Here is a 14,653-nt window from a genome sequence, read left to right on the forward strand (position 1 = left end):
ACAGAGCGTTCCACCAGGCTGGGGCCAGGACTGAAAAAGCCCTGGCCCTGGTTGAAGCGAGGCGGGCTTCCTTAGGGCCGGGGACCACAAGTAAATATTTATTCGCTGATCGGAGCGATCTCCGGGGAACGTACAGGGAGAGGCGGTCCCGAAGATATGCCGGTCCCAACCCACTCAGGGCTTTAAAGGTAAGAACCAACACTTTGAACCTGATTCGGAATTCAACCGGAAGCCAGTGCAGCTGGCGCAGGACGGTGTGATGTGTGACTGGTAAGGTATAACAGTCAGGACCCGTGCCGCCGCATTCTGGACCAGTTGTAGTTTCCGGATCAGGCCCAGGGGTAGCCCAGTGTAGAGTGAGTTACAGTAATCTAGCCTGGAGGTGACCGTTGCATGGATCACTGTAGCCAGGTCCTGGGGCGTCAGGTAGGGGGCAAGTTGCCTGATCTGACAAAGATGGAAAAATGCAGACTTGGCAACCGCCGTGACCTGGGCCTCCATCGATAGGGAGGCATCCAATATCATCAATTTCAAATGTGCATGATCACGTTGGAAACTACATTTTTGTAAATATATATCAGTCATATAATCTTGAAACAGAAAAGCAGGGTATAAATATTTCAAATAAGAATTGTATTTTCATATGTAAATATACATCACATCTCTTTCCCTTTCTCTCACTCCCTCCATTTGTTCTTAGAGCATTATGATAATAGCAGCCCTGGGAAATGTAGTTATTTTTAAAATGCTCTTTTATACCATGCTGTGTTCTTTTGCTTGCTTTATGTTGCATTACGCTTGTATACATTCAAGTATTTGTTATTTTGTATTGTATGCCGCTTATGCTGTTGCTTTTTTCTGCTTTTATTGTTTGCCCCTCTTTTTCATTTTTGGTTTTATTATAGTGTGTGTTTTAACTGGAAACCACCTCAGGAAACCACCTCGGGTAAGTTATGATATTTAAATATAATAAATAAACCGTTCTCTTGGGCTTCAAAGTTCAGACTCAGGAGACCTAAGGAAATTTCCTTCCTCCTACTCTATCCTGACTTCCACATTGTTAATTTTTCAGCTTTAGTTAACAACATTCTTAATTATTCAGGGGTTTTGTGAAACTTTAAGTTTCTCAACTGCATTGCTGTTTGCTTTGTAGTTATCTCATATACTGTGAACAACTTTTTGCAGTCAATGTTGCATACCTCCTATATGTTTTGCTATAGAAATGACATATAATAAGACCTGGGGTGCTGCTACGATAGCATTCTGTGTGCCCCACTGGAAAAAGGACTCATTGCCATCACAGACTCTTCCTTGCTACCGAAGGATATGCACCTTTAAAAAAAGTATTCTCTCTATGGAGGGATCTTTCTATGGGCCTCAAAGGTTATTTTTGAAGTAAATTACATCAAAATTGCAGTAGGGTGCCACCCACTAAAGACCCCTCAAGTTTCAAGAAGATTGGGTTAAGGGTCCAATTCTTCAGGCCCCTGAACAAGGTGCCCCCAGCTACTCTGCATTGTTTCCTACCACAGATGGGGAATCCAATGCTTTCTTTAGGGCAAAGAAGCTTTACCCAAATACACAAGAACAACTACTGGCCAAAAAGAACCAACAAAGCCCAAAAGAACAAATGCCAAACCAGAGAATCCCAGCAGAACCAACCGGGCAACAGGCAGCCAAAGGCACACACTTAAAAAAAAAAATCTTGCCTTAAAGCTGCAGCTGATTGCAGCAGATCTCCCACTCCCCTTTCCAGTTTCCTGAGCAAAAAAAAAAAAAAAGGAGGGAGAGGGAGGCGATTCTCACAGGCTAATGGCATTGCTTGTTAGGGGGAGCTCAACAGTCATGGCAGTTCTTTCATAGATCATATGAAAGAATTGTTGTGCTAGGACAGACAGTTGAGCTTCTCCTAACAAGTGATGCCATTAGCCTGTGAGAATAGTCTCCCTCTCCTCTCCCTTTTTTGCCTGGGAAACATGTGAAAGTAAGTAAAACAATCTGCTGTGATCTGTGAAATGGTGGATAGAGTTAATTCCAAATATTTCTGGGAATAATCAGGACCATCAGTACTGGTATATATGATAATCCTGGAAATGATTGGGATTCCTGAAAGTACCTCCCTAAGACTGATAAGGTATTTTGGGGGTATATTTTTGGACCGGATATACCAAATTGCACACCCCTATTGCTACCACATAAACCCAGAAAATTTGGAGACTGGAAAAAATGGGAGCACTGGGGTTTGGTGGAGATCTAGGGCTTCACAGGGGTTAAAATGATCACAATTTCCAAATTATTTTTCTTGCCTTCCCTTATGCATGCAAGTAATATTTTTGATCATTCTTCTTTTCATAACAAGTCAAAAAGTTACAGTGAATCAAGTCAAGCTAAAGGTTAGTTCGCTAATCATAAATACATTCTTGTCTGCTTCCTCTGGAAAAAGCATGTCCAAAGCACTGGATTACGTGGTAATCACTTCATTAAATATGCTGCATGAAAGGTTATTGTTCTAAATCCCATCTTTGTAAATATTTTCCTTGGTTCTTAGCAAACTCAGTTTAGTAGGGGCATTTCTGCTCTTTTATTCTAAAATGCATGGACTGCAACAAGGAATAATAGCCTTCCTTCACCATCACTGTTACAAAGATGAAGATATACTTTGGAGACAGCAGCCGTCTGTATTGCTGGTATAACTACATATAGAGTAGTTAATTACTGTATCAAGGGCCATTTTACTAGAGGTTCAACCATTCCACCCAGCCACAGTAGCAGCCCTGCAATATCATCCAAAATACCGATGCAATAAATGTTACCAAATAGGTATGGCCCTTTGGACTTCATACCTTGTGTGCAAAAGTGAAAACAAAGCAACCTAGTTTCAATACTGATCAGTAATTCTTAAACCTGAACTTTGCATATTAACAGCTGAAAGGCTCAGTTTGGGAAAAATTCACAAGGAATCAGGAATTACTTGTGTGGATAATTGGATGGATATTTAGATTTGATTGCAACGGCTATCTCTAGTGGATTAGTTCATGTAAGAGAGTGTTTCTCATAGACACAACCAACTGCATACCAGAAGTTCTGTTCTGGGTAGTTTGTAGAGCATAAGCAAAGTGCACAATCATGGCACTAGACCAAGCCATGAATTGTTAATACCATAGCAAAAAAAGGATGACTGGGGACTTCTCATTGGATCAAATCCAAATAGATTAGAGAAATTGAGATGTAAGGCAGATATATTGCTTCATGTTTATTTTGTAGGCACACTCATTTTGAATTCATCATCAAAGTCTGTTGAAACTTTGTGACTGCCATGATTTGATACATCAACTTGATGGAATTAATATGTATAAGGTAAGCGGACTCTATGTTTCTGCATCATTATATTAGACGAAGCCTCTTCATGGTCTGGCAAAAATATAAAAAATATTTGGATGAAGGTATCCCGACGTGGGTGGTGCCATTGGAAGTTATCGACCCGAGAACAATTTATAACAGAGAGCATTGTTTGTCATATAAGGAGGTGTTGAAAATGGAGCAAAATTTGATTAAGCTTAAAACAGGAGACGAACTATCCGCCCACTATGGATGGGTTCCAGTACAGGCAGATTAAAGACTTATATGACTCGGATAGTTTAAAATCGGGATTTAAATGGAAAAATTCTGAGTTGGAAGAAAGTATACTACAAGAAGGCAAGAAAAAGATTTCTAAAGTCTATAAGATTTTGTTAAAATGGTATACAGAAGATGAAATTGTTAAAGTCCAGATGGTGAAGTGGGCCATAAATTGTAATAGAGACATAACAATGGAAGCATGGGAATACTTGTGGAAAAATACATTGAAGATATCGACTTGTACCAATATTAAAGAAAATGTTTATAAGATGATATATAGATGGTACCTAACGCCGAAGAAAATAGCATATGGGAAAAGCAAAATGTCAGACAAGTGCTGGAAATGTAAAAACCATGAAGGTTCATTATATCATATGTGGTGGACTTGTGAGGTAACAAAGCAGTTCTGGGGAGATATCACAGAAGTTATGACTGAAATTTTACAAATTCCAATAAATAAGAACCCAGAACTGCTGTTGCTAAATTTGAATTTAGAAGAGATTCCCAGGCAACAAAGAACATTACTATTTTATATGACAACAGCGGCAAGAATTTTATATGCTCAGAAGTGGAAGGCACAAGAAGTACCATCTATTGAAAATTGGATACAAAAATTGCTGTACATGGCAGAAATGGACAAAATGACGAGAAAGTCGAGAGAACAGAATCCAGAGGAATTTTTCAATGACTGGGGGAAACTAAAACAGTATTTGGAAGTGGGACATAAGGGGAGAATTATGGTTGTTAGATAACTATTAACTCTGCAGAAGGGAAGAGATACTGATCTTTACAAGAGTAGAGAAGAGATAAGTTAGAATTATAATGTAACCGATAGTTTGTTGAAAGGTTTTTTTAAATTCAATTTATATTATCTATACTAGTAGTGTATTAAGACAGGCAAGAGAAAAAGAGATATAAGTAGTAGATTTAGACAGCGGGTTGGAAAACTGTTGGAAGTCTTAGATAAAGTGGGGAGGGGAAAGGGTGGGAGAACATGGAAATGAGGGTATTAACTGAAAATCTGTAATATTAAATTTTACTCACCCAATAAACATTTCTTAAAAAAAAACATGTATAAGGTAACAGTGTAAAATCATGTAAGTATTTCAAAGCCAGAAATTGCTTTTGCACATTTATAGAAAGTATGTATGTTTCTATTCCAGGTCAGTATGATGTACTGGTGTCAAACTAGGATCTAGGAGACCAAAACTTCACTCTGTCATGGAAGATTGCTGGGACACCTTGGGCTAGACACACACACTTAGCCTAACCTACCTCACAGGGTTGTGGTGAGGATAAAATGAAAGAGAGAAGAACAGTGTAAGCTGCATTGGGTCCTTATTTTGGAGAAAGGCAGGGCATAAATGAAGTAAGCAAATAAAGTGCATTATTTGGCTAGAACTTGATTTATTCAATAAGCTATGATCTGATAAAGACATATTGCATCAAAATGTTCTTTAAGTACTTCTACTCTGATAATTTTATATATAAAACATTCCCTACCACTGCAAAAACAATTGCAGTCACTGATCCCTGTCAGTCCTTTAAAAAATTTCAGAAATCTCTGTTTACTCACAGACTAGGATGTCAGTCGTTAAAATGTGCATTATGAACAGAATTGAAAGAACAGTATTAGGAGTGGGAACCAAGAAGTTTCTGTTTAAATTTTGGTTCCGGTGGGCTCTGGAACAATCCCGTCTCATTACTGGTTTGTTCTGGCTGGAGTGGTGCCAGCTTGGAACTGGTGTCTTTTTTCATTTTTGTGAGTTTCAGTCCATTGCATGCACATTGGCTGCACGTGTAAATGCACGCTCTTCTTTTTTTGGGGGGGGGGGAGAATGAGCCTCTGGGGCAGCTGTTTGCACACACCACTAAAATTTCAGAGAACAAGTCTATTCATGCTTAACCAAAAAACACAACATCCAAAACCTCATCGATCCAATGCATTTCTCGTCAAGCACATGAAAACTAACATAAGGCGAGCCTTGGCAGGTGCACACAATGATGGGGAACTGACTGGCAAAGTGGTGTAGGCATGGTGCAGAAGCAGGAGAGCACTCTACTGCCAGGCAGCACAGTGAAATTAAAAAAAACACCCAACTTTCCAGCTTTAGTGACAAAGCCAATAAATTTTACCTTTGAATCCTGCTGTTATGCCATGCTTCCCTGTGCCTTCTAGTTCCAGTTCCATGACGAGGGGACATTCAGACAAATCCTCCTTAATCTGCTGCAGGAACCCATGCTGGGCTTCTGGCTGCTTGCCTGTCTTTGCACTGTGCAAAAACGAGCGTAGAAAGAGAGGGCCAGGGTTTTTTCCTTCATGGGGAAGTAGAGGGAGGAAGGCCCTCTTTTTTTCCTATTTAAATTAGTAAAAGTGGGAGACTGGACAAGTTGCTTGGACTGGACAAGTCTCCCTTTCCAACTAAAACTGTTAACCCAGAGTTGAATGAAAAGAAAGGAGGAGGAATCATAAGAGAAACTCACCAAGCGAGTCCTGCTGCTGTGCCCCAAAATAAAAAATCTGTTATCAGTTCTTCCAAATGGAATACTGATTTGGAAATACTGATCTGCATGGGAGTACATGCATCTGTGAGAATTCAATGCACATGACTGCTACCTCCCCATCATTTAATGCTAGATTTAACAGTTTTAATCAGAAAAGCCCCAAAAGCCAAAAGGCGTTCTGGACCAGATGAAATTTCTCCTGGTGCTCCTTGACCCCCTATCTTTGGAGAAGTTCTTTAGTCACAGTGAGGTGGCCCTGGCACTGTGGCACCTAAGCAAAGGACAGCAGCAACAGAAGGCCACTGAACCCCTCACTGAGCCTCTCCTTTAATAATTACTTTTTCTTTCCAATTTCCCCCCTAGTCTGCATAACATGAGCCTTTGTGGTAGCTGGGAACTCAGAAGCTGAAGGAGTGTGGGCATGCCTGTGTGGATGCTGCCATCAGCCTTTCCTTGCATTGTCCATAAAAACGCACAGAAAGGGATGGCAATTGACCATGCCATGGCATCATGCCATTTCCCCTCCCTGGCACAAGCAAACCTTTGGTGATTTGATTCCTATGAGCTTCAATATCAAAGCCATACCTGTACCCAAGAAACTCTGAAAAATGCACTCATGCATGCTGCACACAATCTCATTCTTAGCAACGGTGTTAAGGGCTCAGTCTCCTCCCTTTGGATCCATTACTTTGCAGACAGACATCTTGCCAATAAGATGCTGCTAGACAACCCACCCCACTTCCTGAGCGACCTCTGCGTGATAAGGACTGAAACAGAACACACACATTTTTTGGAGGGGAGCAAGTGCTCATTACAGTCCCATTTCCCATATTTGGTTTATCATTCCATACGCTGCTTTAACAAGCCAAACCAGCGAGTTCTGTGAGTAATTTCAGCTTTTTTTCCCTTTATGCATACCCTTAATCAGTACTGACATTTATGTAGGTCAGTGGTAATGCGTTGTCAATCATTTCATTTCTGGCTTTAGAAAAACCTCAGCAATTTTGGGGGCACAGCAGTGGCACTTTGATAAGCAAGTAGATAGCTTTCCAGACAAGTATTGCTTAAGGCAGTATTTCACTTTATTATGAATTATTCTGCAAGGCGGTTTCAGAGAGCTGGTTTCTGCGCCTGTACATGGCTGCATAAACAGAATGTTATTAAGCACTTGGCTATGTCTGTTCAGTTTGCATGTTATATATGTCCAATTAGAGGTGGCTGAGAAGCAAACTAAACGATGTTAAGAGTTGGCTAAATATACAGAAGTCTTAAAAAATTGCTCATCTTCATCATCATCTGCAAAAATCTACAAAGTTAAAAAAAATTGCTAGAACCATTCACATGGTATTGTTTTCAGAAAGAATAGCACAGTTCATTCACCCCTTGTAACAGTATCCCTTCATCCCAGATCCATATTTCAAATAATCAAGTACCTGGAATCATCATAATACTCTTGTGTTTCTAGAATTCTCTGGCTTCTTCCATAGCAGAGTTTCCCAAGCATTGAGAAATCTATTCATGTGTGCATACTATGCAATAATGGACAACACAACCAAGTACAATTTTTTTTAATAAAGATATAATTACAAAAAAGAGTAAAATCAGCTCAGGAAATTTTAATAGATCAGATTAGAAGCTTAACATAATAACTCACATCCATTTTAAATACTATTACTTAAAGCCTGATGGAAGGAACAAATTTTGCCTCATAATTAGAAAACTCACAATACAACTTGCCAAAAACCAGAACACAGTTGTTTGAAAATAAATATGCTTCATGCCAAATAGTAAAAAATGAAATCAACAGTCTCTTTCCATATGAAAAGTTCCTTTCAGCAATTTTTTCACGTTAGTATTGTGTCCTTTAACAGATGTGAAGCTTTACATTCAAGGATTGCTGAGCTGTTCTGATTTTGCTCTGTTCAGAGGGAGGAAAAAAGCCAATCATTAATATAGGCCATACTTTATTTCGTTTCCTGATTATTCAGACAATGAGGTTTACAATGCTCACATTATAAAGTATTTTGGCTAGTGCTAACACTGCTTTATTACCATCCATAATGTAAAACAGGTGCATAATTAAAATAGGAAAGGTAACAAATGTTCTGAAGCAGCTACCTATTATAAAATAGCTACAGTTTACTTACCCTTTGGTGTCTGTCTTTTCACCACTACTGTCCTTGGATTTATCTTCCTCTTTAATATCTAGAAGTAATGAACAGTGGCATATTTCAATAAAGAACATTCCCAGATGACAACTGAGAACTGAAGTACTGCTAGGCAAAATGACAGTAAAAATTACCTCATGAAAAAGGATTCAGAAAAATTGTACAAATGCAAAAGTCAACTTAAGATTTTTTTAAAATGAACAAATGATAGAGGTTAAAGATGTTAAAAAGCTGAAAGTACTAAAAGAGTTAGGAAATCTTGGACAAGATGCTTCACATTTGTATCGTTTTTTCAAGTGTTGGTATTACTCTAAATTATATTTTTCAGCCAGTCATTTTTAGTTCCTGGTGTTATAATCCTTACAATGAAATTCTGAGGAAGGTCAGTATTAATGAGCCCGTATTACAGATGTAGAAGTTGAGGTGCAGAGCTGATGGCTTGTAGATAAGAGATGGGCACAAACAGCAATATCAACAAAAAAAGCCATGAACAGTCCAATCAGCTGTTCGTGAACAAGCTGTTTGTGAGGCCCCATTCTAAACGAACAAGTAGTCGTTGCAAGCCTGGTTCGTTGCTGTTCGTCAAGCCAGACAATCTGGCACCTGCAATCAATTCCCTTCAGAGTTCAGGGACTGCCCAATCTAAGCCCAATTTAGCTTGATAGGTAGGTCTTCCTTTCAAGTGTGGAGCTCCAAATTTGTTACAAGGAAGCAAAGAGTAGGGGGGAGGAGGGCTCCCAGCTCTGGTTTTGCAGACAGTGAGGGAAAGACAGTTGCTATTGGCATTTTGAGAGAGAGACAGGGAGAGTGCATTGGAGCTTGAATTTTCTTTGTGTGTGGTGGGATAGGGATCTACCTCTTCAAGTTCTAGGGCTGCTGCCAGGCTCTGGGCCAAGCTATTATTTACTACTGGTACTTTTCCTGCTGCCTGCTCAGGTAAGGTTTCTGGGAGTGGTGCGGTAGGGATCTACTGCTTCAGGTTCCAGGGCTGCTGCCAGGCTCTGGGGCCAAGCTAGTATTTATTATTGGTACAGAACCTGCTGCATGCTCAGGTAGGGTTTCTGGGAGTGGTGTGGTAGAGATCTTGATGGCTGGAGGAGAGCCTGCTGGTCCCCATGAACAACGAACATGTTTATGATCAGGTCATGTTCGTCAATGTTCATTGTTCGTGGATGGCAATGAACAATGAACACCATGTTCATTTTTTTTCCTGTTCGCGCCCATGTCTACTTGTGGAAGCCCACATATTAAGTTCTTGACAAAAGAGATTCTAGATTCACAGCTCAATCACTCAGTCACTACACTATACCAGCTCAGAAACTGAAGACAGCCCACCAAGCACAAGGTTTGACTCTCTACAATGGTGAGACCCTGATTAAGAGGGTCTGTTGGAGACTGACAGAACTCAGTTTCCTGGCACATCAAGGTTTTCCTGCTTGTAATCCTGTTGAAGCTTTGATCTAGAAGAAGATCAAAGCTCTAGAAGATACTTCAGGCGGTCAACACAATCTCTTAAATACCCACAGGTGCCACCTAAAGATTTATCTTCTTGGTATTCCAGGAGCTAGGACAATGAAACTGCATGGACCATTTCTTAATCACTGGTGGAAAATCAAACTAAACATGACTTAGAGCTCATCTTTGAACCTGCTCTGTAACATGCAAAGAATGCATATTTTACCAACACCACATTATCTCTTCAGTGTGGTGTGCCAAAGCTGTTCTAATTTATAGGAACCACCACTTATAGACCCTTTACCATCATGGCTTATACTGGAAGAGAGGAAATGGCTTATTGGTTAGTGAAAGCAGTTCATCCTTCCTTAACAAAGATATCCTGTGATCTTGAGAGAAATACTGGTGAAAACTTTTCTGAAGAATCCCTCTGAACCCTATGGGTTTAGATAATTAATGGCCATTCTTATATCCCTTTTGTGTCATATACACAAATGATAGAACAAACGATAGCATCTAATATTCTTGAATGGTTCTTACTATCTATATTCTTTTCATCTAGATTTCAACTTAGGTTTGAGTGAAACCCTAGTAAATGGCTACTACCAGAAGCTGGATGAAAAATGCCTACCTGGTAATTCTTTGGATCTCTTTGGCAATATTAATGGTTAAGAATCATTTTACTCCAGGAGCAGGAGCACATTCTGGGTTATACAGGGCTACTTTCCCTCTATTAAAGTTCAGATTCACAGCCTAAAAGTATTCTTGAATCTGGATGGATTCCTTGATATTCAGGTGGCTACAGATTGCCACCTGTGGCATGGTGGGGATGGTTATGTGCAACACAGCCTTATCAGACATGGCACCAAAACTGTGAAATTCCCTGCCTTTCCTCTGCCTTACCATTACTGATCATCAGATACCCGGCATTTTTCTGAAGGTTGATGGGATTTGATACGTACTTCTGGCAGGGATTCTGCTGTTAGATCTGGAATGAAGGTGGTGGTCTACATTTGGCTTACTAAGTCGGAGACTGTGCGAGCCTGGCATTATCCTAACCATTTTTTGTTAGAAGAAAGTTCTATTGAGAGCAGCAGAAACAGGCTAGGGAGACAGTTGGATGACAAAGGGTTAAAAGGCCTGGGAAAGAAAGATGGTGAGGTGGAAGAAAAACTAAATGAATTCTTTGCATCTGTTATCACTGTGGAAAATGGGAGGCACATACCCATGCTGGAGGCACTGTTTTTGGTAAGGGCATCTGAAGAACTGAGGTGATGAGAAATGAAGTTTTAAGACTACTAGGCAAACTGAAAACCATTAAGTCTGCAGGTCCAAATGACATCCAACAGAAGATTCTTAACGAACTCAAATATTAAACTGTTGGTCCACTAACAAGAATATGTAACTTGTCACTAAAATGGGCTGGATGACTATAAAACAGTAAATGTCAGCCCAGTTTTTAAAAAGGGGTCCATAGGAAATTACAGGCTAGTTTGTCTTAACATCTGTTTCAGATACTTTAACAGAAAATGTTATTAAAGGAAGAATTATTAAGAACATCAAGAAACAGAGACTACTGAGGAAAAATCAACACGGTTTCTGCAAAGGGAAATCCTGCCTCACAAGTCTCTTGGAGTTCTTTGATCAGGTTAACAAGCATGTGGACAAAGGTGATCTGGCAGAAATTACATACTTGGCAGTTCAAAAGGGTTTTGACAAGATACCTCACCAAAGACTCCTGAATAAGCTTAGTGATAATGGGATAAGAGGGCTTCTCCTCTCAGGGATTAAAAGTTTGTTAAATGACAGGAAGCAGAGAATAGGAATAAATGGACAGTACTTGCAATATAGGAAGTAAGCAGTGGGGTCCCAAAATGATTAGTATTGGAACTGGTGCTATTTAATTTGTTCATAAATTATTTGGAATTTGGGCTGAGCAGGGTAGTAGCCAAGTTTGCAGAAGGCATCAAATTATTCAGAATATTTAGAATGTGAAGAGCTGTGGGAAGAACTCATGACAAATGAAGTTCCACACATGGCTATGTGTAAGGTGATGCATACTGCAACAAAAATCCTAATTTTAAATATATGCTGATGTGGTCTGAATTGGCTAAGGCTGAGATTGAAAGAGATCTTGGGGGATTTTTGTGGAAAACTCAATGAATATGTAACCAAGTGTGTGGCAGCATGAAAAGAGCAAATTCCATGCTAGAAATTATTAGGAAAAGAATTGAAAATAAAATCATAAATACTGTAATGCCCTTGTATAAAACTATGGTGCAGCCTGATTTGGAATACTGTGCGTAGTTCTGTTCACCATATCTTGAAAAGGACACTGCAGAACTAGAAAAAGTACCAAGGAGGACAGCCAAGATTATTGGGGAGTTGGAGCACTTTTCCTATGAGGAGAGTCTGAGACTTTTCAGTCTAGAAAAAAGGCTAAGGGAAGACGAGACAGAGGCTTATAAAAAATTATACTTGGGGTGAAGAAAAGTGGATACAGGGAACACTTCCTCCCTTTTCCAACGAAAAGGAACTTTGGAGTTACCATGAAGGTTTTTCTTCCACACAAAAAGTGCCTACATTTTGTCCCCGGAAAAGATCACTATCATTTCAGGGGTTTGCCCTTCAGGCTGGCATCAGCTCCAAGGGCATTAATGAAAGTTCAGACTGCCCTCCTGAGATTATGGGAGGAGTACCCAAGCAGCACGATGTCTACTTCTCCTGAAATGAGAATTGTTGTGAAATAAGTTCAGATCAGAAAAATACTTCTTTATTCAACAGGTAATTAAACTGGAATTTACTGCCCTGGGAGATAATGATGGTCATGAGTACAGTTAACTCTAAAAAGGGGTTAGACAGATTCATGGAGGAGAGGTCCATCAATGACTACTAACCATGGTGGCTGAAAGAAGCCTCCATATTCAGGGCGGCAAACCTCTGAATACCCGTGCTGGGGTTGGGGAGGAGGCAGCAGAAGGGAAGGGCTCTGTCTCTATGCTCTGTCTGCTGTCCAGGATAACTGGTTGACTACTGTATGAAACAGGATGCTGGATAGACCTCTGGTCTGATCCAACATGTTCTTATGTAAACTGATGATTCTAAACTAAAGAGACCAGAGAGTGAAACTAGATTAAGATGTTAACCATTTACCTGCTTTTTTGTCATCTGTTTCTTTTTTATCTTCCTCTAGTCGGGCTTTCTTTGCTCCTTTTTTATGATCAGCAACATTTCTTCGCCCTCCTTCCCCTTCATCTTCAGAATCAGAAAATTCTTCATCACAGGCTATCCGTTTATCAGATGCTCGAACTACAATAAAAAAGCAAGACAAACAGACTTCTCAGGATGCTTTTTTCTTCATTACATAGTCACTAGATTTTTCTTTAAAGGTGGGATTCACTTCTCTTACCATGGAAATGCTGCTGAAACCAGGATCCCATGGCAAGTTTCTTCCTATGCAATATACATGGATTGCTGCCATCACATGGAGATGACAGTAGCAATCTGCTCAGCAAGAAATTATATGTTACAGTTTGTGTGTGTGTATACCACAGGGATACAGTTTTCCACTGCAGCATGCCTGCAATGGGTGTGCTTCCTGGCTCTTGTATAGGCTCCTGTTTATATGGAAGAGTTTCTGTTTTAGGACTAAGAGCATACAACTGAATTTCCAGCAGGACAATGCTAAAGCATGATCAGGATTGTCTGATACAGAAGAAGCATCTTTGACAATGATCAATTTGTGCTGAACGTATTAGCCTGAATGGCTCAGTCACAGCCAAAAGGGAGACAAACTTAAAACCTCTGGCTTTTACTGCAAACAAACAGCTGCAATATGTACCCTGCCAAATTAATCCCCTTCCTGAAGATGAAGGAAAACAAAGCTAAATGTTAGTTTCTAATCATTCATATATGACCAGTTCTATAATACTGATTAGTTATGATGTATCGTTACTTAAGTTCCAGGAATACATTGATCAGGTGGCAAATTAAAGCAATAGCCATAAAAAGGTGGGACAGAATTTCCTTAGCCAGAGTAATAACCAACCTTAAATATTATGCCAAGTACCTAGCTACCAAAGTTTGAGATGAACACAAAAAAGATTACAGCAATTCCGTATGAGAACATAAAGGGCAAAGATCCTACAGAATAATCATAAATGGTAGTAGCAAGGAGGATTAACAACCAGTTTCTCTCCAGGATTAGTTAAAGTAAGGGTCTCCAACTACCACTCTCATACTATGGGCTCTCCTCCCCAACATTAAGCCCCTCTCCCATTATTTCTTTTCAACTTTCCATTAAAAAAAATCCAAATTAGAAATCTGGGGGTCCCTGGAGTATTTTTTTTTCTTTTGCAGTACATGAAATGTTTTTAAAGCAAGGTGTTACTCACTCAAATGGTGTAGAATAAAGATATAAAACCTTTTATAGAATTACATAATTCTTGTGTATACTGTGGATATGTACAAGGTATTTTAATACATATCTTCATTGTTAGTTACTAATTTTGCCCACAATTAATATGCCATAATGTGTATGACAAAACACTGGAAACTCTAGTATTGTTAATGGTAGAAAAAGTTTAACCCAGTATCCAAATATGCTGCTAGTCCTACTGTAACTGTATGAGACTATTTTTGTGAAAACAGAACATTTTTCTTTGTATACTACATCATTTTCTACATTCAGCTTTTAGTTTTTTCTACTTCTCAGAAAACTAACACACATGGACTAACACAACACAGAATCCATCTGTTTGCAACTTTGCCTTTCATATTGGATTATATTTATAAATTTGCCTCTGAAAAACTAAGGCATTTCTAGTTCTAAATTTCAGAAATATACTAAATAGTACATTTTTATGCTAAGTTATAATATATTTAATGTTAATGCAGTAAATCTAAGT

The 14,653-nt window shown here is 39.4% G+C and overlaps 1 protein-coding gene across 1 annotated transcript in view; it reads right to left on the reverse strand.

Annotated features, from left to right (window-relative positions):
- Positions 1-7,675: 7,675 nt before the first annotated feature.
- HDAC2 (histone deacetylase 2) overlaps positions 7,676-14,653 on the reverse strand; it is a 33,932-nt gene continuing 26,954 nt past the window's right edge. The window contains exons 12-14 of the mRNA XM_054976299.1: positions 12,900-13,055; positions 8,271-8,328; positions 7,676-8,041 (exon numbers count right to left, since the gene is read on the reverse strand). Of these exons, the coding sequence (XP_054832274.1) occupies positions 8,011-8,041; positions 8,271-8,328; positions 12,900-13,055 (245 nt within the window). The 3' untranslated portion in view covers positions 7,676-8,010. The remainder of the gene's footprint in view (positions 8,042-8,270; positions 8,329-12,899; positions 13,056-14,653) is intronic.

Source organism: Eublepharis macularius, chromosome 1 (genome assembly GCF_028583425.1).
Source record: "Eublepharis macularius isolate TG4126 chromosome 1, MPM_Emac_v1.0, whole genome shotgun sequence".
In the NCBI taxonomy this organism is placed as follows: Eukaryota; Metazoa; Chordata; class Lepidosauria; order Squamata; family Eublepharidae; genus Eublepharis; species Eublepharis macularius.